Genomic DNA, 17,836 nt, shown 5'->3' with positions numbered 1-17,836 from the left:
CTCCAAATACCAACCACACAAACATCACCATGAGCTCCTCCACCGACCCAAAGACCACTTCAAAAATCAATCCCAAACCCACCGAGGAGATACCATCCTCTCCCAACCCCCAAGACCTCCCCAAACCGAAACCCAAAGCCTGCTATCTCCCCCGAATCACCCCCATCATCCCAGGCCTGTACCTCGGCAACCTCCCCGGCTCCCAAACCACCTCCCTCCTCCAAACCCACCACATCACCGCCATCGTCTCGCTCACCACCGTCCCCAACGTGCAAAACCACCCCGCCACCCTCGCCGCCGGCATCCCTCGCTCACGCCACCAATGGGCCCTCGTCATCGACTCCTCCGTCCAAGACCTCCTCATCTTCATGACTGACATCTGCGACTTCATTGACCGTATGGCGCCGCCTGTTCTTCAATCCGCTACCTCCCTCCCAACTCCCACCGACCCCACCACACAACCCCCCATCGATCCTGAACCCAGCCATGGCGAGGCCGGGACCGGAAACGTCCTCGTACACTGCGACCTCGGCCGCTCTCGCTCCCCCACGATCATCATCGCATACCTGATGCGGAAGTTTCGGATTGGCGTCGACGAGGCATTGCGGTTCGTGCAGGCCAAGCAGAAGATTAAGCCTAAGGAGGGGTTTCTGCGGCAATTGAAGGTGTGGGAGGATACGGGGTATCAGATTTGGGGGATCGGAGGGGATGGGAAGAGGGTGGCGAAGGAGGCGTATAGGGTTTGGTTGGGGGAGAGGAAGGTGCGGTTGAGGGAGATGGGGTTCTAATTTATTCCTATCTGGTCTTTTTTTTTTTTTTTTGTTGAGTTTGAAGGTTTGTGGGGGGTGAGTGAACTATGGGGCATAAAGGCGGATGTGTTTTCGATGTGGGTTGTGGTGTTGATGATGGGGTGGGTGGGTGTATGGGCCGGTCATGGCGTATTTGTGATTATTGTGTATGGAGTATGGGGTTGCTTTATGTTCTATGTCTGTATGTGTATTAAGCATAATGAGTCATATGCACTGAATCGTGACATACTGCTTATCTAGCTTGTTAGTTCCAGCACCCTCCAATCATTGGAAAAAGGACCATGTTACACTAAAGAATCAAGCGGAGTAAACTGCCCTATCTAGGTACAATAAAGGGTATCTTTGCTCTAAATTACGTGCATTTGTCTAATTTGTCGAGTGAGTGGATTTGTGTACCCAGAGAATTATCCCTTACCGGATGTTGCAGGGCTGCTACAGATCCGATGACATTTCATGTATCAGTAGGAGAATATCCATAGAATAGATCAATCACCTTTCATCTTCTAGTACGTAGTTCTGGCGGTCATATCGTCATAGGTCTCTCAAGGACGAGAAAATATAGGAGAAATAGATAAATGAGTGAATGGGTAGAAGAAATGATTAATCCCTCTTCAATCCCACCCTCCCCGTCCCCCTTAGTCCCCACACCCCCACCCCCGTACAAAGCACCATAATCCCAAACATGATCCAAAAGCTCGCCTGATACCCATCCATCAGGGCTTTCACCTCTGCCTTTCCCCTCCCCTCCTCCCTCTCCGTAATCACCGTCGAAATCACCTGCAAAACAGCCAGTCCTAATGCCGTTCCAAAATGCGCGGAAGTATTGAATACTGCACCCGCTAACGCCTGCGTATCGTCCGGAAACACGTTCGTGATGACGATTAGCCCCACGGTAAAGAGGGCATCGGCGTTGATGGGTTGGAGGAGTTGAGCGACGAAGGCGTTGGCCCAGTAAGTGGTGGAGGGGTGGATGATGGCCATGAGGAGCGGAGCGCCGGCGCCGAGGAGCGAGGTGACGAATACGATGTAGGAGGCCGGGATGCGGTGGACGAAGAAGCCGATGATCAGGTTAATGAGGATGCCGATTATTAGGGAGGGGAGGATCCGGATTGAGGCTGAAAGTGCGGAGAGGGATTGGACTTCTTGGAAGCTGGCAGTTGGGTTAGTTGTAGACAATATGGGAGGGGAAAGAAGGAGGGGGTACAATAAACTGGCAAAAAGTTCCATAGAGTTCAAAACGCCGTTGGAGAGAGCCACAGTTGCGCAGATGCTGGTAAAAGAAGTGTTGCGCCAGAGCGCGTTGGGGATCAAGGCGGGCTTGTTGCGTTTGCTTTGGTAGTGGACCCATGCGACAAAAGATAGGAGGGCGACTGCAGCTAGACATAGAATGATAATGCTCTCGGCAGTTTTGATGCGGGAGGTATCGGCGCTTAGAATACTGGTCGTGTAAGTTTTGAGATTGTATGACTGGGGGGCCACTTACGCGAGCAGGTAGCACAGCAAGGCCATGAATGCAGAAGCCAGACCGGCACCGACCCAGTCAATCTTGGTCCGGACGTTGCGGAGAACGTCTGCGGATTGATGAGCCGGGCTCTTGGGCAATGACCACAGCCCAATGACGGTGAAGAAGAGAGTAATGCCTCCGGAGATGTACCAGCCTGCGCGCCAGCCGATGGTGTCGATGAGAATGCCGCCCACAACCAGTCCGAGCGAGAAGCCCAGCGGCTGGCTGAGACCTATGCAGGAGAAGGCCAGGTTACGGCCTCGGCCATGAGGCATCAGCTGGGTGACGATGGAAACGGAGGACGCCAGATGGAGCGAGAGACCGACACCTTGCAGGGCTCGCATAATCACCAGCTCGATGCCATTTTGGGCCAGTCCTTGCCCGATCATCAAGGCGCCGCTGGCGAGAGATCCGACGAGTTCCACCCATCGAGGGAGCCGCTCAGGAGAAGAGTTGAGGCTGTTGCGAGACTGCACACCGAGGAGGGCCACAGGGAGAGAGAAGCAGGCAGCTGCAGATCTTTGGTGATAGTGGGAAGTCCGGCAATGACGAGGCCATGGATTACACTCGCAGTGAGAGTCACCGCGAAGAGCTGGCTGATCACCAGAACCTGTTGCAGGAGGGATCGAGGAGCCTCCTGAGGCGTGGGGAGTCGAACATTCTCAGCGGAGAGATGGAGCGAGCTGCTCTCCGTGGTGGTGATAGTGGCAGTGCTCGACATGATGGTGACGGGGTGGAAAGAGGAAAAAGCTGACTCGGAGTGAAGAATGGAGAAGGAAAAGTAAGCGATGCGCCTTCTGGGAACAGGTGGAGTCCCCACACCGGACCCGCCAGATGTGATAGACAAGGGTCTTTCACAATAATTAATTAAATTTATACTGTCTATCTTTATCTAAAATCTCGTAGTCGATATTGATGGTAGACCCCTGCAACCTACTCATTTTGCCTTCGCTAGGCACTTGCAGTGGATGAAAGGTAAGACGGCTGTTTCGGGAATCTGACTACTTCCAAGAAACTTTGTAAGAGGATACAAGGAACGGGTAACAAGCTACTATGTCTCTAAAAGATGAGATGTTGGCTTCATCACCGCATCGGCAAAGACAACGTTTGAACACAAGAAATGCATTTTTAGAAGCGTTCAAGGGTTGAAAATCACCCTACTCCTTTGCAGCAAGTCAAAGTACACTGCAAAATGAAAGGCGTTAGACCTCACAATTGGGAGACAATCCTATCGCGCTTGCTGACGATACCTTGTCACCTTCCAGTCGAAGTAAGTACCGACAATGGGCCAAATAAGCGAAGCAACCAGGCCCATGCACCAGTCTATCAAAGGAGAGTCCCGCGGACTTGGCCCTCGCATATTATTCAGGAGCAACCGGGTCTGCAAATCAGTCGGAATAAAGTAGCACCCCGCATCCAGTCCCGCAAGGATCCGCCCGGCAACCTCTTTAGTGGTCAGTCCACCCTCATCATTGACCGTACCCTCGAGCTCTTTGCACAAGTCCGGTTTCCGGGTTTGCTCTCTGTAAAAGCTGTCTGTGTAAAATGTCCCTGGAAAGCTACAGTGGATTTGTACGGCTCCAGAGGAATACATGAGACTCTCCTGTCTCAGGGTATCGGCCAATGCTCTGATTGCCGCCTTGGATGGTGAATACGCTGCGTACCCCGGAATCGCAACCAACGCGGCGGTGGACGCAGTGAAGACGATATGACGGGATTGCTGAACACTGCTTTCCCCCTCCAGCTCAAGCTCAGCCCTCCATAGCCTCATGACCGCGTACGTTATGTATGCCGTGGTGAGATAGTTCTTTTCCATGCAGCTCTGAATAGATGCCGCAGGAATGTCGGTAAAGTATCCAATCTCCTCATCTGTACCACCTGCAGTGCAAAAGAGAGTGGATATTTGCTTTTCAAACCCATTGACAAAATTCGATACCTATTCCATGGAACCGTTAGCCGAGGCCCTTATCTCCAAATTATTCGAGCACCCACCTCTTCGCTGTTTGTCAAATCTAAGCTCTGGGTATCGAGGACTTGTTGCTCGTGTATTCTAGCCGCTTCCATGTCCGTCTTGACCTTATCCAAAGCATCATGGGAGCGCGCAATTACTACCACGTGTGCGCCTAACGATAGGTGGTTAATGCGTATCGTGTTAGCCAGAATTCGGTCATGTACCTCGTGCCACAAGTGCCAGGGACAGTTCTCTCCCGAGTCCTTTGGAGCCGCCTGCCACTAGGACGTACTGTGATGCATTAGTCTCCACCTGCAGACGGTGACAGCGCGCGCGATACGATACTTTTCCGTGCACGTCAAACTTGGGGCTACTCCAGGCCACCAAACGGGCTGTTACTGCAGACAGCATGGCTAGCGAAGCTTTCCACTAGAGTTGGGATACAGAAATGATAATTTAAGCTTATCGGTGGAATGGTACATGCCAACTCTCGTCAGAGTGTGGCCGTGGAATGGACGGAGACTAGGGACTAGCGGGGTCGCGGTGCGCGTCCACCCCCGATTGGGTGTTTGAGCCGGGCGTCATGCAAGTTGAAGCCGGCCAGACTTCTCTTTTCACCTTCCTTTGCGCTCTTTGTAAATATTCTCTACCTTCCAACTCCCACAACACCTATAGTCATCTTCGTCCAGTTTATTTGGTACGTCTGTTGAATACATATCTCATTTCACATCATCACATTTCCGTTCTGTTGAAACACCGGAATACATCACATCTCATCTCATTCCCGAGCTCAGGGCTGTTCCCAGACCTCATCGGCAATCTGCCGGGTCAAAGCCAGTTTGTTCTTCTCATCCTCCACACTGAGAGGATATCCGCTCTCGTGGGTGCTGAATCCACACTGAGGACTGATGCAGATCCGCTTCAGTGCCTCCTCACGTGTCTCCCCACTGCCAGCGCTGACAAAATCGGCAGCCTTGTAGATCCGCTCCTTCATCGCCTCCTTGTCCTCCAGCTCCCGAAGCTTCGTGCTGATGACACCAACAACGACATATTTGTTCTTGGGCAGGAACTTGAGCGGCTCGAAACCACCCGCCCGCTCCGTGTCGTACTCGAGGTAGAACGTGTTCACGTTCAGATTCTCGAATAGCTTCTTCGCGATGATGTCGTACGATCCCTCGGCAAAGTGTCTACCCCCAATGAAATTGCCCCGGCACAGGTGAATACCCGTGTGCATGTCTGCGGGGATCTTGCTCAGAGAGTCATTGTACAGCTGGATGTAGGCGTCCAGCAGATCCTCAACGGTACCGATGTTGTCCTTGTCTTCTTCCCAGCCCTGGCGGAACGCCTTGGAGCAGAAGTACGCCATGCCGGGGTCGTCGAACTGAACGTTCCTCAGCCCAGCTTTGTACAGTGCATCCAGCTCGGCCTGGTACACGTTAGCCACATCCTGGAAATACTCCGCGTCGTTGGCGTACGCCTCAGACGTGTAGGCCTTGCCCTGTTTGTAGCGCATGTGGAACCATGCGGGAGTGATCATGGTCAACTTGATGTTTTTCTATTCACTCTCAGGCAAGGCCTCCTGAACCAGCTTCAATTCGTGCAGGTTCGACAGCGACTTCTCGGGGCTCCAAGAGAGCTTGGACCCGGCGATCACCGAGTCGCCAGGCATGACCTTGCGGTCCTTTTCAATCAGGCTGACCACATCGGGGTGGTAAAGTCGGAACATCGAGGCCTCGGCATCTTGCAGACGGATCGTTCCTGATGCTATCTTAGCGATGTTTGCCAATGGCAAGGTATCCGGAAAATGACATCATACCCTCGAACTCATCCCACATCTGTCCCCAAAAACGGGTCCGATTGTACTCTCCGGAGGTGACGGCTTTGTAGCCCAACTCCTGCTGCAACTTGACCACATCACGGACGGTCTCCTTCTCTACGGCATGCAGACCGGCAGCTTCTTCGGAAATGCCGGTGTCACGGATCTTCTCACGTACGGCAAGCAGGCTCTCGGGACGGAGCAAGGAGCCCATATGTTCGGCCCTGAAGGGCGGAGCACTCAGCAGCTGGTTAGCCATGATATTTAGTATGGACGGTTCCGTGTGTAGCAAAAGCAATTTTGAATCGGGAGCCCCCTGGAAGGCGAGAGTTCTCGGATTTGGGAGCTATGCTGTGGGGTGCATCGGTAATTGGTGCTGCTGTGGGGACTGCAACTACCGAAAGCCAATTGTAGGGTCCCTGTTTCCCAAAAAGTGGAAGAAAATTCTTCCCCACGTCATCCACGTGGGTTCGATATTGCATACATGAGCCCGCATTACATGACCCGAAAGCACAGTCTCCTTCACTCTGATTTGGATCTTGACTTGGCGGTTGGCGGAGATTCCTTTCCTGCGAAGATCGACCGCGCTGCACAGGGTGCAGGCCAAGCGAATGACCCTTGTATACTTTCAGGGTCCTCACTGCACAGCAGATGATCTATCACCGCGATGAAGATGTACGCGCCGATTCCAGTGAAAATATGCCACCTTCATTCAAGCATTAGCGTGAGGGATAAATCAAACGAAGAAAATCAACATACCATCCATGGAGCTCCAACAGAAAAGCCCACGGCAGACCAATTGCGTGCCGCGAGCTTCTCAACAACCCACATATCCACCCATCGACCAGCCACACGGCGAATCCCAATTCAAAGATGACTAATCGAGTCATCATCAATCCTAAGTCTATAGCAAAGGATTCTTACCTGCTCCAAACCGAACCATCCCCCAGATCTGCCTTCGGGCAGCTGAATCCTTCGGCGTCCGTGTAGCGATGAGCTGCATGGTACGGACCCCAATAACTGTTATACTGACTACAAAAGCCACAGCATGCAAAATAAACTCGTCAGTTACCACATGAAGGACTACGAGGCCGAACAGCGCTGAACTAAGCAGTACTCCCACGACGACTGATGTCGTGCGAGAAGCATTGACTGTCATGACGCGGTGGAGGACGGGCGTTGTGGTGAGGAGCATAGATACGTCGTCCACTATCAATCCCGACTATCAGAGAAACCCAAACCGGATGCCACGGAAGAGACTCACTCATCTGGGTATGGTACTTGAGATTCATATGAAAAGCCGCCGACGCTATTCCAACACCCATCAAACCCCAGTAAGGGAGGACGTGGGAGACATCCGTGTTCGCTCTGCGTCGGAGATGGCTGATGCCGTAGATTGCATAGAATACTAGCTTCCTGTCAGTTCCTTCTACCAAAAACACAGTATCGCAGCGCACCATAAACAAGATTGGTTAAGGTATTGACAAACTCGGCAATATATCGCGTCACCAAGTAATCCTATATGCAAAGCCGCTTAGAACCCATGACAATGATTCAGTTCAGTTGTTTACCTACCTCCTCACAAAAGCTTGAACAAATTAGCCCATACAAACAATTCATAAGATATTGATACTGACTTAGCATTCGATGTCGTCGGTCCCCAGAATGGGCTGTGTGAATTCATCTTGAAATCACCTAAGAGGTACAGAACTGCTATTTACAAGGACGTGACGCGGGCATCCGGGATTTATAAAGCAAGCTCCCACCTGCTAGCCCAAGTGGGTTAGGTATCAACAAGCCGACTCCCGCATCCTGCAGCTTGCCAGCTATTAATATATACTGTCAACGGCAGAATTATGGCCCCACCGTATCGGATCCGACGGTTTCCCGATGATCCCTGTCACTACCCGGTCTGGGTCTGATCGCGATCTGCAGGGGTGGTTTTACCGGGGCTTCTATAACACTGATCCCAACTAACTTGTTATTAATTAAGAGGAGTAGGGCTCCAATCAGGAATCTATTGCTGGAGTGGCCAGATCCACGTACTGGGTGATCACTTGGCTCGATTTGGGTGTGCTTGCGAGGTTAACTATGATGGATGACGTGAGCTGAGTCAGCGGCCTATTAATGGTCTGCATAATATCAAGGACGTGCAATAGGGACGGGATATAGGGTGGGTAGAGGTTTCCTGGTCACCAATATAGAAGACCCAATCTTTGGTTTGATATGTTTCCTGAAGCCTAGAATCATCTGACGGGCCGTCCGGAAGTTGAAGTTATATACCCGCAATCCGCTACAACGCAGGACTATGGGTTTACTACCCTATGAAACCTTCTGCAAGATCCTAGGCATCTAATCGGGCTCTACGACAGATGATTAATATAGAATGTTATCTTTTCTACTACTCCTTTGTTTCAGAATAATTCGTTCAAGCATGGAGAATGAGCACCCGGCTCCAAGCCATCCATCATTGCCCTAAAACAGACGACCAATCTTCCTTTTTCATCCACTCCTCCAAACTAGTCATAGGACAGTCAATTCTAGCCTATCAATTCAGTCAATATATCATTTTTGCATCGGCCCATACTGTAGTTCACTCACCTTCTCTATATCCACCGCCGTCAACAATTCCCCATCACCACCATCATAACCCGGATCCGTCGAATAAGTAAACATATCCCCGACCTCTCGCCCAAACTCCCGATCCGGGGTCCGCTCCATCAACTCCTCCAGCGTGATCTGTCGGTATCTCGCAGGCACCGAGTTCACCTCCCCCCACATCCTCATATACTCCGACCAACTACACTTCGTCCCACACGCCATGTAACTCTTCCCGGGGGGCATTTTCGCCACCGCATACACAAAATTCCCCATATCAGCCCGAACATCCAAATGGGGAACCACTGCAGTCGGTGCCGTCGTGAACGTCATCTCAAATCCATCCTCACCATCGTCCATCGCAATCTAAAACACGTCAGCTCCACACTTGACAAAATCACCACAACCAAACCCTACCTTAGCAAAATAAGCCCCCGGAACCAACCTATAACTCCCCACAAAATACCCCGTCTGCACACACGACATCTTCCCCGCCAACGCTGGATATCTCTCCCTCACATAATGAGGAAACACCTCCGCCTTCGCATCAAAATGAAACACCTCCTTCAACCGTCCCCCACTACACCGCCCCGCATGACTCAACGTCGACACAATAAACCCATTCTCGTCCAGCGAATCAACCGTCATTGCCACCGCATCAGCGATATTCTTCCCCTGTTGAAGTTCCACATCGAAGGCGTATCTTCGGCACGAGATACCCCGTTTGGAGGCCTGTTGACGACAGTCAGCGCGGAAGAACGGTTCCCAGTAGTTCGTGACGCTGAATATGAGGTTTGCGCCGCGGAGTGCGGGGATGAGGGTTTGGGGGTTGTTGAGGTCGGCGGGGATGAGTTCGATGCCTTGGGCGGAGAGGGATTGGGCGATGGGGGAGGACGGGTTGCGCGTTAGGCCCCGGATGTGGTAGGTTGGGTCGTGGAGGAAGCGTTGCGCGATGGAGTGGCCTTGGTTGCCGGTTATGCCGATTATGCAGATGGTTTTGGTGGACATGGTGGGTTGGGTTTGTGGGGAGGTATGGTTGGAGGTAGTGATTAGTGAAGTGAGGAAAATGGGGTAGGTGGTATGTTGGTTATCTTTGATTACCCCGCTTTGACGGGAAGAGGCATTGCTTTGGTTTCATCTGTTCCACGTGTGTTCCGAATTAAACTGTATATGCCGGATCTTCCCATAGAGCAATATCTAGGTTGAAAGACTTAAGAACTACCAAGTTGAATTGCCGAACCTCTTCAAGGTCTCATTCCGTTTTAAGATGACTGAGTCTAGTGAAAGTTTGGCACTGTTTTTCGATCAATGAGTAATAACAATGAACGAAGAGCACAACAAGGCTCTTGTCAAGAATAATTGACATCAAGGCCTATGTGTACATCACGTGGAACGCAGATTCCCCGGGGCCGCCAGACAAGGAACTCACCTCAGTCCTTCTCCTCCTTCTCCATATCTTCAGTTTAGGTCTTCAACATCCAAATAGCCGCATATGCTGGATTTGCATCTTTTTATCATGAGTTGCCGAAGAACTGGTATTCGAATAAGTGTTTCTTTGACAATTGACAGAAAAACAGGCGTTCAGTCGATGCAATCTCACTTTTACTATTTCATGTCTTGAACAGTGACCTCTTCACAAACTTCAGTACAATGTTGAAGAAACTGAGAGTAATGGCAACCTGAAATATGGGCCAGGGTATGATGTACCGCTGTTCGGTCGAATTCCAAGCAGGTTCAGGTATGTTCTACAGTCTCCCGGTCAATTCGAGAGACTTGAGCAAGGAAATGTCTCTGATCGTCAAGTCTTATTTTATCTTTTAGGTGGCATAAGTTCTGGGATAACACAAGTACAATACTATGACTTTCCTATCTAGGGGGAAACAAATCCATTCACTCTCTCCAAAGAGGTCAGCAGCTTAGCGCCAGTTGCAGTCCTGTGGAAGTACTATACTCTGTGAGTCAACAATCAATCCGTTTCAACACCTTCGTCAGTGACTACTGGGAGATAACGTTTACGACAAAGTTTGATACTTGTATCACAATATCTGAGGATTATCTTTCACCTCTGGCTGATACGTTCCATCGATGGTGGACTTGCAACTGGAGGTCTACGAAGTTATGGATCTTTATGTATCCCTACTGACCTACAAGCGTTTAGCATCTATCGATGAACAACAGGCTATGGAGATTATCTCCACTGTTTTGCGGATATCGAGAGGCCATCATGGAAGCCACCGCGGGCCTTCCCGAGTTCAAACCACGGTTTGTGACGCCCTCCAGGGGCACGCACTGTCCTCCAGGACAACCAGACATCAGATACTCTACTAGGTGACGCCTCAAGGGATATCTTCGGCCCAGATGCTACGAGCTTTACCAAAGCTACGTTGCTTACTGTGCTATGCGACTTTATGCACGATGGGAACGCTTGGAATAGAACGCTCAATTATTGAAACAGTAAGATATCAGTAACATCGCTACATGGCTCACAATAACACTCAAATGCAGCCTAACAAAACCACGGATGTGCTTGATCATAAGAAACACCTAGAACCGCTCACCTGCGCCACCCGCCAAAATAACCAAAATGAACAAAGAGGACAAAGACCATCATCGTATGGAATTACAATCATCACGGTCATCACTGCGTTTCCACCTGTCTCACACCCACCTGCAACATCTTGAATCCCCACTGCTGCATCTTGAACTGATCAAAGACGCCATACGGATCCAAAAACACCTTCGGGCTCTTCATCTGACTCGCAATGCCCTGCCATCGGACCTTTTCATGTCCAAATGTCTCCCAGTCCGTGTGAAGGACAACAGCACTGCATCCAGTACATGCTGCCTCCACTGACTCAGCGACAGTGACAGCCTCCAAAGACGCATTGCTCACACGCAGCGTGTTCTGTAGCTGGTCGGCGGGGATGAACGGATCATGGATGCTCACTTGCACCCCGTTGCTCGTCAAGTCCCGGATCAGACCCAGTGCCACGGAGTACTGGCTGTTGTTCTCCTTCGGGGTGAATCCCAGAATCGCAATCTTCTGCTCTGTGAGATCGCCAGATAGCTGCGACAAGACTCGCTGAGCGATGCGTCGATTATGGGAATCATTCATGCGGAGGACGGCTCGCCAGTACTCTGCGACTTGCTGCAATCCTAGTTCTCGAGCGAGATAAACCAGGCAGAGAACCTCTGTCTGCAGGTGTGAGCTGCCAAAGCCGAAGCCGACTCGTTGCGGTAGTCCAAGGGTCTGCGTGATGTGGTTGATGTTGGCGTTGGTGGACTCGCAGATGGCGCTTAATGAGTGAAGACTGCTGATTTGCTGGGCAAGGAATGCGTTTGCGGCAATTTTGCCGAGTTCGGAAGACCATGCATCCATGGTGATGATGCGCTCTTCGGGGATCCAAGGAATGTATAGCTGCTTCAGTGCTTTCAAAGCTTCAGGAGACATGTCTTCGGAGAAGATGTGACCGATGATGACTCGCGGTGGATAAAGAAGGTCGTGAAGGGCTGTACCCGGGACAAGAAAGTCGGGGTTCGATAATACATCAAAGGAGGCGGATGGCGATGCGGATTTGCGCAACTGCGGCTGTTAGTATACATACTGACCCAACGGCATAATTGCTCACAATTTTCTTCATCCGTTGGACGACACCACAAGGTGCTGTACTCTTTTGCACAATGATCTTGTGGCCAGTTGATACTTGGGCAATGGCTCGAATGGCGGACTCCAATTGCGACAGGTCCAGACGCTCCTTCTCATCTATCTGCAATATTATTAGCGACAGTCTTCATCTATCGGATACCATTCCTACCGTTGTGGTTGACGATGTTTCTGCACAAAGAAATATCAAATCTGCTGCGACCACGCCCGCGTGGATGTTTGTCGAAAATGTCAGGTTTGCCAATTTCCTCTTTCGAGGTTGGCTACTCGAAGCGATAGACTGCTCTGGAACAGCCGACGCCTCCAGATCAAGCCCTGGTGCCTCTTCAAATAACATCTCATCCAGCCCTGGCTCGAACACCGGGAGGCGATCAGAGTTCCAGGCCGCGATGAGGCCCGCATCATTGTCAACCACGCAGAACTGGACGTGAGGATTTTGAGAAGCAAGCACAGCTGCTGTCAATGCACCTGACCGACAGTTAGCATTCCTCTTCGGCCCTACAGATAAGACCCGTTCTTACCCACATGTCCGGCCCCGATGATACAAGCATTTCGAACATTCTCAACTTTCTTCTTCTGTATAGGCTGAAGCTCAGTCTCTTCCACACTATCGGAATATGTGTGACCCTTGACGACCACCCGGGGCTCTGCGCTTTCGATGGCCTTGTGTTTACGTCGTGAAAAAAGCAAAGTCAGACTCGCCAGGACGAACAGCAGTGGAATGAATGGCATCATTACGGCGCACGTCCACAAACGACCAACTGACCACCCTCCCCTTTGAGCACCGGCCGGGACTCTCGATCATGAGAATTAAAGCGGAGGGTGGACGCGTGTGGGTGTTTGGGCGTGTCGTGGTCAAAGGGCGGTCTGGTCGTAACTAGCCACCTCATCCGAGCCATCATTGCCCCAAAAAACATCCGACGGACTTGCGGTCGCCCCATTGGACATGGCTTTTGTCCATATACGTGGACGTGCTCGTGGCGCAACTCGAACCCACCCTGCCTAACGCTACTGGACCCTGTCGCCCGTTGATTGGAACAGCGGATCCGGATGATCGCTACCTCGGGCCCACCAATTGAAGAACTGTCTGAATTTAGAAGCAGCCTCACTTTGCTCAAGTCAGTGCTTGTGATACAGGACTGCCACAATGGCGCTCACACAAATGCCTAGGCAGTAACGTTCTAGGTTCAACATACTCGATCGGGTGTTTCATGAGTCCATTCATCCGATGAATTGTATGCCACATCCAGCAACGCGACGCTTGTGTAACATGTGTCCCCATTTAGTGAATACCCGACGGTCGCCGATGAAATATCGAAACAAACAGGTGCCAGTATGAGCCCAATGTCGGCGCAGTATGGTCAGCCTCGATAATAAGGCCCAACAGTTGCCGTGAGCTCCGCCGTTGCCTGACGGAGTCGTCGGATCGAGATCATCCTCAATTACCTTCCATTATTAAGCTAGGAGATCCTGCAGTACCACATGCTGCGCGATCATTTTCGGACTGGTGTACTTCATCGCCGCAGATACACGATTCGATCTGTGTAAGAGTGTGCTCGGTGGACAATTTCGGAGGGCATATCGATAAAGCCGTGAGATGTTCTTCCCGCTGAACAAGCGCCATCACCGATCCACGACTGTACCATGCTCTCTCACTCAATCGCGCACTTCCATCGTATCATCACTGAGAAAATGATAAATGATCGGGCCATAGAAACGAGACGAATGTTGATTCCCGATCGCGTCCAAGCTTCCCCGAGACATGGCCTTTTAGTTTCAGCGGTCCGTTTCTGTGGACACTAGTGCTGATTGCCACCAATTGATGATGAGATCCTTAATGTGCTTTGCTCTGCTGCAAGCTCAAATGCATCGCCGCGTTGTGCGGTCCACAGTCGATGCTCGATGATCGAGACATCAAGAATACGACGCCCCTCGCTTTAACTGTTGGCCTACCCGCAGATGTAGATATGTTGGCAATAGAAGGCCCTCTCTACCTTAGGCAACGGATGGCCCACAGATTGGATGCATGCAAGATTCACAACTATCCCCGAAGCAGGCTAGCGCATTGAGTTGTTTGACATCTGCGGTAGTGTTTCCGGCAAGCAATATGCAACCCAGGTAAGCAGTGGTTTTCCAGACCCACAAGTGATAATCAAATCATGCGCGATCAGTGTCGGAGAAGTGTATCACCTGCATGCAGTATGCCTCTGTCAGATATATGCTGCGAGATGGAGGCGACATATATCTGATTGATCAACAGTCATATGCAATAGAAGAACTGAAGAAAATGAACGATAACTTTAGTGAGTCTTGCTTTATCAGGACCCAGATGAAAGCTCGACGAAGTCAACAGGCCCGTGTTGTGAGATCGACTTTTAGCCGGTCAATCTTGTCGCCGCTTCTCACGATGCCTGCAGATACTGAACGTATCGCTTTTTTGCACTTGAGGAGATCCAATCCGAGGCTTGATAGGCAGTCAACAGCAACAAATGCTGCCTGCAAGTCACATTGTCTCCTCATACTCTGGACGATGGTTGTTCCGATCCGACCCCGCCAGGCAGTGACGACCAATCAGCATCTCTGCGGGCCTTGCCGGCAGCATTCGGGGCCAGTTCTGGAAGCCGAGGCAGTAGATAAGACAAGCTCATCGGCATCCAGCATCCGGTCCGCCTCCATTCCTCACGACCCATGAAATCCCAAGCATACAGAAGCAAGCGAAGAAAGATGTCCAAGTTATCTCATCAACTCAAGGCGCTGATCAACGCCCCGGCAGCACGCCCCAATACTGTGCCCGCGCCGCGCAACATCCAGTCCGTGTACAAGAAGATCCAACAAAGCGCAAAATCCCAGAACCTCTCCCAACCATCATGGCTCGCTCTATCGGTCAGTGTCCCACATAACCGAATGATATCATCATCTAACTTGAATGCCTCAGTAGACAGCAACCACAATGACCATGAACTCTCCCGAATCCCTCTCCGAACTCTTCCAACTAGCCAGCACCTCCCAATCACCCAAGGAAAGCGTCGCAACCGCCGAATTCATGCGCGAAGTCGGTCTCAAATGCATCAGCTTCAACGGCATCCCACGAACCATCAACTGCCTCAACGCCTTCAAAGCCAGTCTCCCTGAATCCATCAGCTCCCAACTATCGCAAACCCCAACCCGCACCCCCACCCAAGACAACATCCAGGAGATCTGCACCCGCGGCCAAAATCTCTGGGACTCGATCTACCGCCCCTTCGAGACGAAACTCTACAACAAGCTTGCGGACTCGCATCCCGACCTGCCGGTTCATATCCTGAACTGCAATTACGGAGCTCTGCTCTCGGACCCTGCGCGGACCACCGGCGCGAATGTGGGCAGACTCGCGACGTCAATTGTGGCTGTGTCTTGTCTTCGTGCGCAGACGGGTGTCGGTCCCCAGGTGACGTCGCATGTGTTCGGACTGCGGAAGGCTATCGAGGACGGTACGTGGGTTAATGATGTGGAGAGTGAGGAGGGGGCCAAGTGGTTGGCTAGTGATGAGGGTAACACGTGGATTATAAATAGCGTGGATGATATCGTGGAGACGATTAGTGAGGGGATGGGATCGAACTTTGCTCCTGCGAGGTCGGCTAAGATATAGATTTGATTTTTCTAGCGTTGTTTGGTATATTGTGGTTTTGTATGATAGTAGCCATATGGCATTTATATACTCATGAGATTTTGATTTTATACAGTGCGCATATCTCCACGACACTTCCACTGGGACTCAATGAACGGTGAGGAGTCCTAGGCCGTACACCCTAATATATTTATATACATCACTAAAGATAGCCAAAGCAACTTCCAGAACCTACCACTCAACCCGAACCATCCCACTGCACTACATCATCAACCCCGACAGAGACCCTCACACAGTTAGCTCCCAGCCCTCCCAACACAACATTTTAAAGTACCTCACCATAACCCACCAAACAACCCTCTCACCCCCCTAAACCAACTGCCAATCCAGCCCCCATCCACCCCATCAATCTTCCCCAGAACCGCCCTCCCATAAGCCGCCGCCGCCGCCGCAGCATAATACCGCCAGGTATCCTGCTTATGCGTATCAGCATAATTACATATTCCCCGTACCACCAAACAAGGAATCTCATCCACGATCCCGGCGGCTTCCATCTCGAAACATAGCGCATCGTCGTATCCTCGCCGTAATTGATCCCGGTCGCGCGGGTTCTTGACTACCTCGTTTCCGGAGAGTATGAGGCCGCGGTGTACGAGAGGCTGCGTGTGAGGACGAACCGGCCGAGCGACATGTTTTTTCTTCGTAGATGCTTCGCACGCACTGCAGTCGTCTCCCGGATTGAGGTGGTGGAAGTCCGAATCGTAGAGAATATCCTCATCGGCAGGGCGCGCGTATTTCGGCTGTGCGGATGTTATAGATTCCAAGATAGTATTCACCGGACTTCTATCCATGATTTCGTCCTCTTCGAGCGATCCATCCGCACTGATGAGAATGCCTGGAGGTTTATTGGCGCAGCCTTTCAGCACGAAGCGATCTTGTTCGTATTTGCCGAAGTCGTGTTCGAGGACTCCGGGGTGATTGTCGCCGGGGAGGCCGATGGCGATGTCGCCGAGACGGATGTCGCGTTTGTGGGGGCGTGGGATGCCGCCTGCGGTGCCGATTGATAGGGCGAATTGGAGGTTGGGGAAGTGGTGTCTGACTGTTGCGGCGCAGTGGGCGGACTGGACGGGGCCGATGTGGTGGGGTCGGGCGAGGAGGATGTTGTGGTTTGCGATGCGCCCGAAGGTGTAGATGTAGTTCTTGGGGCCGGGGGAGGTAGGATGGCAGGTGAGTTCTTCGTCGAAGATGTATCTCACTGCCACGGCTTCGAATGCTAGGGTGCAGAAGATTGCTACGGTTATTGACTCCGGGGGGATTTCTTTGATGGTTGGTTTTCGATGGAACATTGGGTGTAGGGGCTATTGCATGGCGGTATTGGGGATTATCCCAGTGATGGGTATCTGTCAGCTTCACACTCAATGTAGTGGGTGGAATTGATGAAAGCAGAGAAGGTGAAATGAAGTGGTGATGAGGCAGCTCTTGATCTGGACAGCCTTATGATCTCACTCGGCGCTTATAATTTGGGCGGCTCGTCGTGTTGATACCCCGCTCATCGCCCATCCTGCTTAAGCGCCAGCCTAACGGGCGATGTTCGGTACTTGTTGTAGTTAATGACACTGTCCCATGAAGAAATATTAGTCGGCAATATGTAAAGCTCAACGTTCAGTAGATCGTCATCCAGGTATGAACTAGCGTGTGCAATGGTCCAGGTGGATGTCGATAAGAACTGAGCTTAGCCTGAGATTGAAGAATCAATCAGCCTTGTGAGAGAGGCAACCGTAGGTGTTATGGCGTTCTTGATAGCCTTCTAATGCTCTCCTCTCTGTTGCCTTTGGCACGGGATTATTATCGATCTTTCGCGTCCATAAGTTGAAGGAACCAACGTGC

The 17,836-nt window shown here is 51.4% G+C and overlaps 10 protein-coding genes across 10 annotated transcripts; 3 read left to right on the top strand and 7 right to left on the bottom strand.

The window, feature by feature from the left end:
• Positions 1-29: 29 nt before the first annotated feature.
• On the top strand, positions 30-788 carry BO80DRAFT_501154 (dual specificity protein phosphatase family protein; the record flags this gene model as incomplete). The annotated part of the gene is made up of 1 exon (XM_025724275.1): positions 30-788. The coding sequence occupies one exon, from the start codon at positions 30-32 to the stop codon at positions 786-788; it is 759 nt and encodes a 252-aa protein (XP_025576837.1).
• Positions 789-1,409: 621 nt separating this feature from the next.
• BO80DRAFT_492627 (putative MFS transporter) lies at positions 1,410-3,038 on the bottom strand (the record flags this gene model as incomplete). The annotated part of the gene is made up of 4 exons (XM_025723780.1): positions 2,792-3,038; positions 2,293-2,753; positions 2,014-2,247; positions 1,410-1,959 (listed from the first exon to the last, which is right to left on the bottom strand). The coding sequence occupies exons 1-4, from the start codon at positions 3,032-3,034 to the stop codon at positions 1,410-1,412; spliced, it is 1,488 nt and encodes a 495-aa protein (XP_025576836.1). The 5' UTR covers positions 3,035-3,038.
• Positions 3,039-3,234: 196 nt separating this feature from the next.
• On the bottom strand, positions 3,235-4,713 carry BO80DRAFT_404049 (NAD(P)-binding protein). Its single transcript, XM_025717665.1, has 4 exons — positions 4,610-4,713; positions 4,489-4,555; positions 4,306-4,436; positions 3,235-4,249 (listed from the first exon to the last, which is right to left on the bottom strand). Exons 1-4 carry the CDS (start codon positions 4,673-4,675, stop codon positions 3,542-3,544), a joined length of 972 nt encoding a protein of 323 aa, XP_025576835.1. The 5' UTR covers positions 4,676-4,713; the 3' UTR covers positions 3,235-3,541.
• Positions 4,714-5,054: 341 nt separating this feature from the next.
• Positions 5,055-6,683, bottom strand: BO80DRAFT_472561 (cobalamin-independent methionine synthase II family protein; the record flags this gene model as incomplete). Its single annotated transcript, XM_025723148.1, has 3 exons — positions 6,081-6,683; positions 5,850-6,022; positions 5,055-5,819 (listed from the first exon to the last, which is right to left on the bottom strand). Exons 1-3 carry the CDS (start codon positions 6,337-6,339, stop codon positions 5,055-5,057), a joined length of 1,197 nt encoding a protein of 398 aa, XP_025576834.1. The 5' UTR covers positions 6,340-6,683.
• On the bottom strand, positions 6,586-7,814 carry BO80DRAFT_36714 (ceramidase). The gene is made up of 7 exons (XM_025716275.1): positions 7,718-7,814; positions 7,656-7,668; positions 7,538-7,598; positions 7,345-7,488; positions 7,005-7,289; positions 6,840-6,957; positions 6,586-6,786 (listed from the first exon to the last, which is right to left on the bottom strand). Exons 1-7 carry the CDS (start codon positions 7,762-7,764, stop codon positions 6,603-6,605), a joined length of 852 nt encoding a protein of 283 aa, XP_025576833.1. The 5' UTR covers positions 7,765-7,814; the 3' UTR covers positions 6,586-6,602.
• Positions 7,815-8,455: 641 nt separating this feature from the next.
• BO80DRAFT_463700 (NmrA-like family protein) lies at positions 8,456-9,912 on the bottom strand. The gene is made up of 3 exons (XM_025722613.1): positions 9,096-9,912; positions 8,682-9,044; positions 8,456-8,625 (listed from the first exon to the last, which is right to left on the bottom strand). Exons 1-3 carry the CDS (start codon positions 9,684-9,686, stop codon positions 8,548-8,550), a joined length of 1,032 nt encoding a protein of 343 aa, XP_025576832.1. The 5' UTR covers positions 9,687-9,912; the 3' UTR covers positions 8,456-8,547.
• Positions 9,913-11,137: 1,225 nt separating this feature from the next.
• Positions 11,138-13,428, bottom strand: ugd2 (putative UDP-glucose dehydrogenase Ugd1). Its single transcript, XM_025716214.1, has 4 exons — positions 12,864-13,428; positions 12,494-12,810; positions 12,308-12,445; positions 11,138-12,261 (listed from the first exon to the last, which is right to left on the bottom strand). The coding sequence occupies exons 1-4, from the start codon at positions 13,075-13,077 to the stop codon at positions 11,317-11,319; spliced, it is 1,614 nt and encodes a 537-aa protein (XP_025576831.1). The 5' UTR covers positions 13,078-13,428; the 3' UTR covers positions 11,138-11,316.
• Positions 13,429-14,251: 823 nt separating this feature from the next.
• Positions 14,252-15,239, top strand: BO80DRAFT_36558 (uncharacterized protein). The gene has a single exon (XM_025716205.1). It carries the CDS (start codon positions 14,537-14,539, stop codon positions 15,032-15,034), a length of 498 nt encoding a protein of 165 aa, XP_025576830.1. The 5' UTR covers positions 14,252-14,536; the 3' UTR covers positions 15,035-15,239.
• BO80DRAFT_423917 (uncharacterized protein) lies at positions 14,784-16,068 on the top strand. Its single transcript, XM_025719164.1, has 2 exons — positions 14,784-15,225; positions 15,281-16,068. Exons 1-2 carry the CDS (start codon positions 15,067-15,069, stop codon positions 15,968-15,970), a joined length of 849 nt encoding a protein of 282 aa, XP_025576829.1. The 5' UTR covers positions 14,784-15,066; the 3' UTR covers positions 15,971-16,068.
• Positions 16,069-16,127: 59 nt separating this feature from the next.
• Positions 16,128-17,588, bottom strand: BO80DRAFT_36560 (5'-methylthioadenosine/S-adenosylhomocysteine nucleosidase family protein). Its single transcript, XM_025716206.1, has one exon. It carries the CDS (start codon positions 17,293-17,295, stop codon positions 16,285-16,287), a length of 1,011 nt encoding a protein of 336 aa, XP_025576828.1. The 5' UTR covers positions 17,296-17,588; the 3' UTR covers positions 16,128-16,284.
• Positions 17,589-17,836: the final 248 nt, after the last annotated feature.

The sequence above is a fragment of the Aspergillus ibericus genome (genome assembly GCF_003184845.1).
Source record: "Aspergillus ibericus CBS 121593 unplaced genomic scaffold BO80scaffold_13, whole genome shotgun sequence".
In the NCBI taxonomy this organism is placed as follows: domain Eukaryota; kingdom Fungi; phylum Ascomycota; class Eurotiomycetes; order Eurotiales; family Aspergillaceae; genus Aspergillus; species Aspergillus ibericus.
The sequence above is the reverse complement of the archived record's forward strand: the minus strand, read 5'-3'. Positions and strand labels throughout refer to the sequence as shown.

Coding starts and splice junctions, on each gene's coding strand:
- BO80DRAFT_423917 (XM_025719164.1), top strand. CDS start 15,067: ATGTCCAAGTTATCTCATCAACTCAAGGCGCTGATCAACGCCCCGGCA. Junction 15,226..15,280: donor CATCATGGCTCGCTCTATCG/GTCAGTGTCCCA, acceptor ATGCCTCAGTAG/ACAGCAACCACAATGACCAT.
- BO80DRAFT_36560 (XM_025716206.1), bottom strand. CDS start 17,295: ATGTTCCATCGAAAACCAACCATCAAAGAAATCCCCCCGGAGTCAATA.
- BO80DRAFT_36714 (XM_025716275.1), bottom strand. CDS start 7,764: ATGAATTCACACAGCCCATTCTGGGGACCGACGACATCGAATGCTAA. Junction 7,290..7,344: donor CAAGTACCATACCCAGATGA/GTGAGTCTCTTC, acceptor CGGGATTGATAG/TGGACGACGTATCTATGCTC. Junction 6,958..7,004: donor GATGGTTCGGTTTGGAGCAG/GTAAGAATCCTT, acceptor TGACTCGATTAG/TCATCTTTGAATTGGGATTC.
- BO80DRAFT_36558 (XM_025716205.1), top strand. CDS start 14,537: ATGCAGTATGCCTCTGTCAGATATATGCTGCGAGATGGAGGCGACATA.
- BO80DRAFT_404049 (XM_025717665.1), bottom strand. CDS start 4,675: ATGCTGTCTGCAGTAACAGCCCGTTTGGTGGCCTGGAGTAGCCCCAAG. Junction 4,437..4,488: donor CCTGGCACTTGTGGCACGAG/GTACATGACCGA, acceptor ACCTATCGTTAG/GCGCACACGTGGTAGTAATT. Junction 4,250..4,305: donor ATTTGACAAACAGCGAAGAG/GTGGGTGCTCGA, acceptor TCCATGGAATAG/GTATCGAATTTTGTCAATGG.
- ugd2 (XM_025716214.1), bottom strand. CDS start 13,077: ATGATGCCATTCATTCCACTGCTGTTCGTCCTGGCGAGTCTGACTTTG. Junction 12,811..12,863: donor CATCGGGGCCGGACATGTGG/GTAAGAACGGGT, acceptor ACTGTCGGTCAG/GTGCATTGACAGCAGCTGTG. Junction 12,262..12,307: donor TCCAACGGATGAAGAAAATT/GTGAGCAATTAT, acceptor TAACAGCCGCAG/TTGCGCAAATCCGCATCGCC.
- BO80DRAFT_463700 (XM_025722613.1), bottom strand. CDS start 9,686: ATGTCCACCAAAACCATCTGCATAATCGGCATAACCGGCAACCAAGGC. Junction 9,045..9,095: donor CGGGGGCTTATTTTGCTAAG/GTAGGGTTTGGT, acceptor GACGTGTTTTAG/ATTGCGATGGACGATGGTGA. Junction 8,626..8,681: donor CGGCGGTGGATATAGAGAAG/GTGAGTGAACTA, acceptor CTGAATTGATAG/GCTAGAATTGACTGTCCTAT.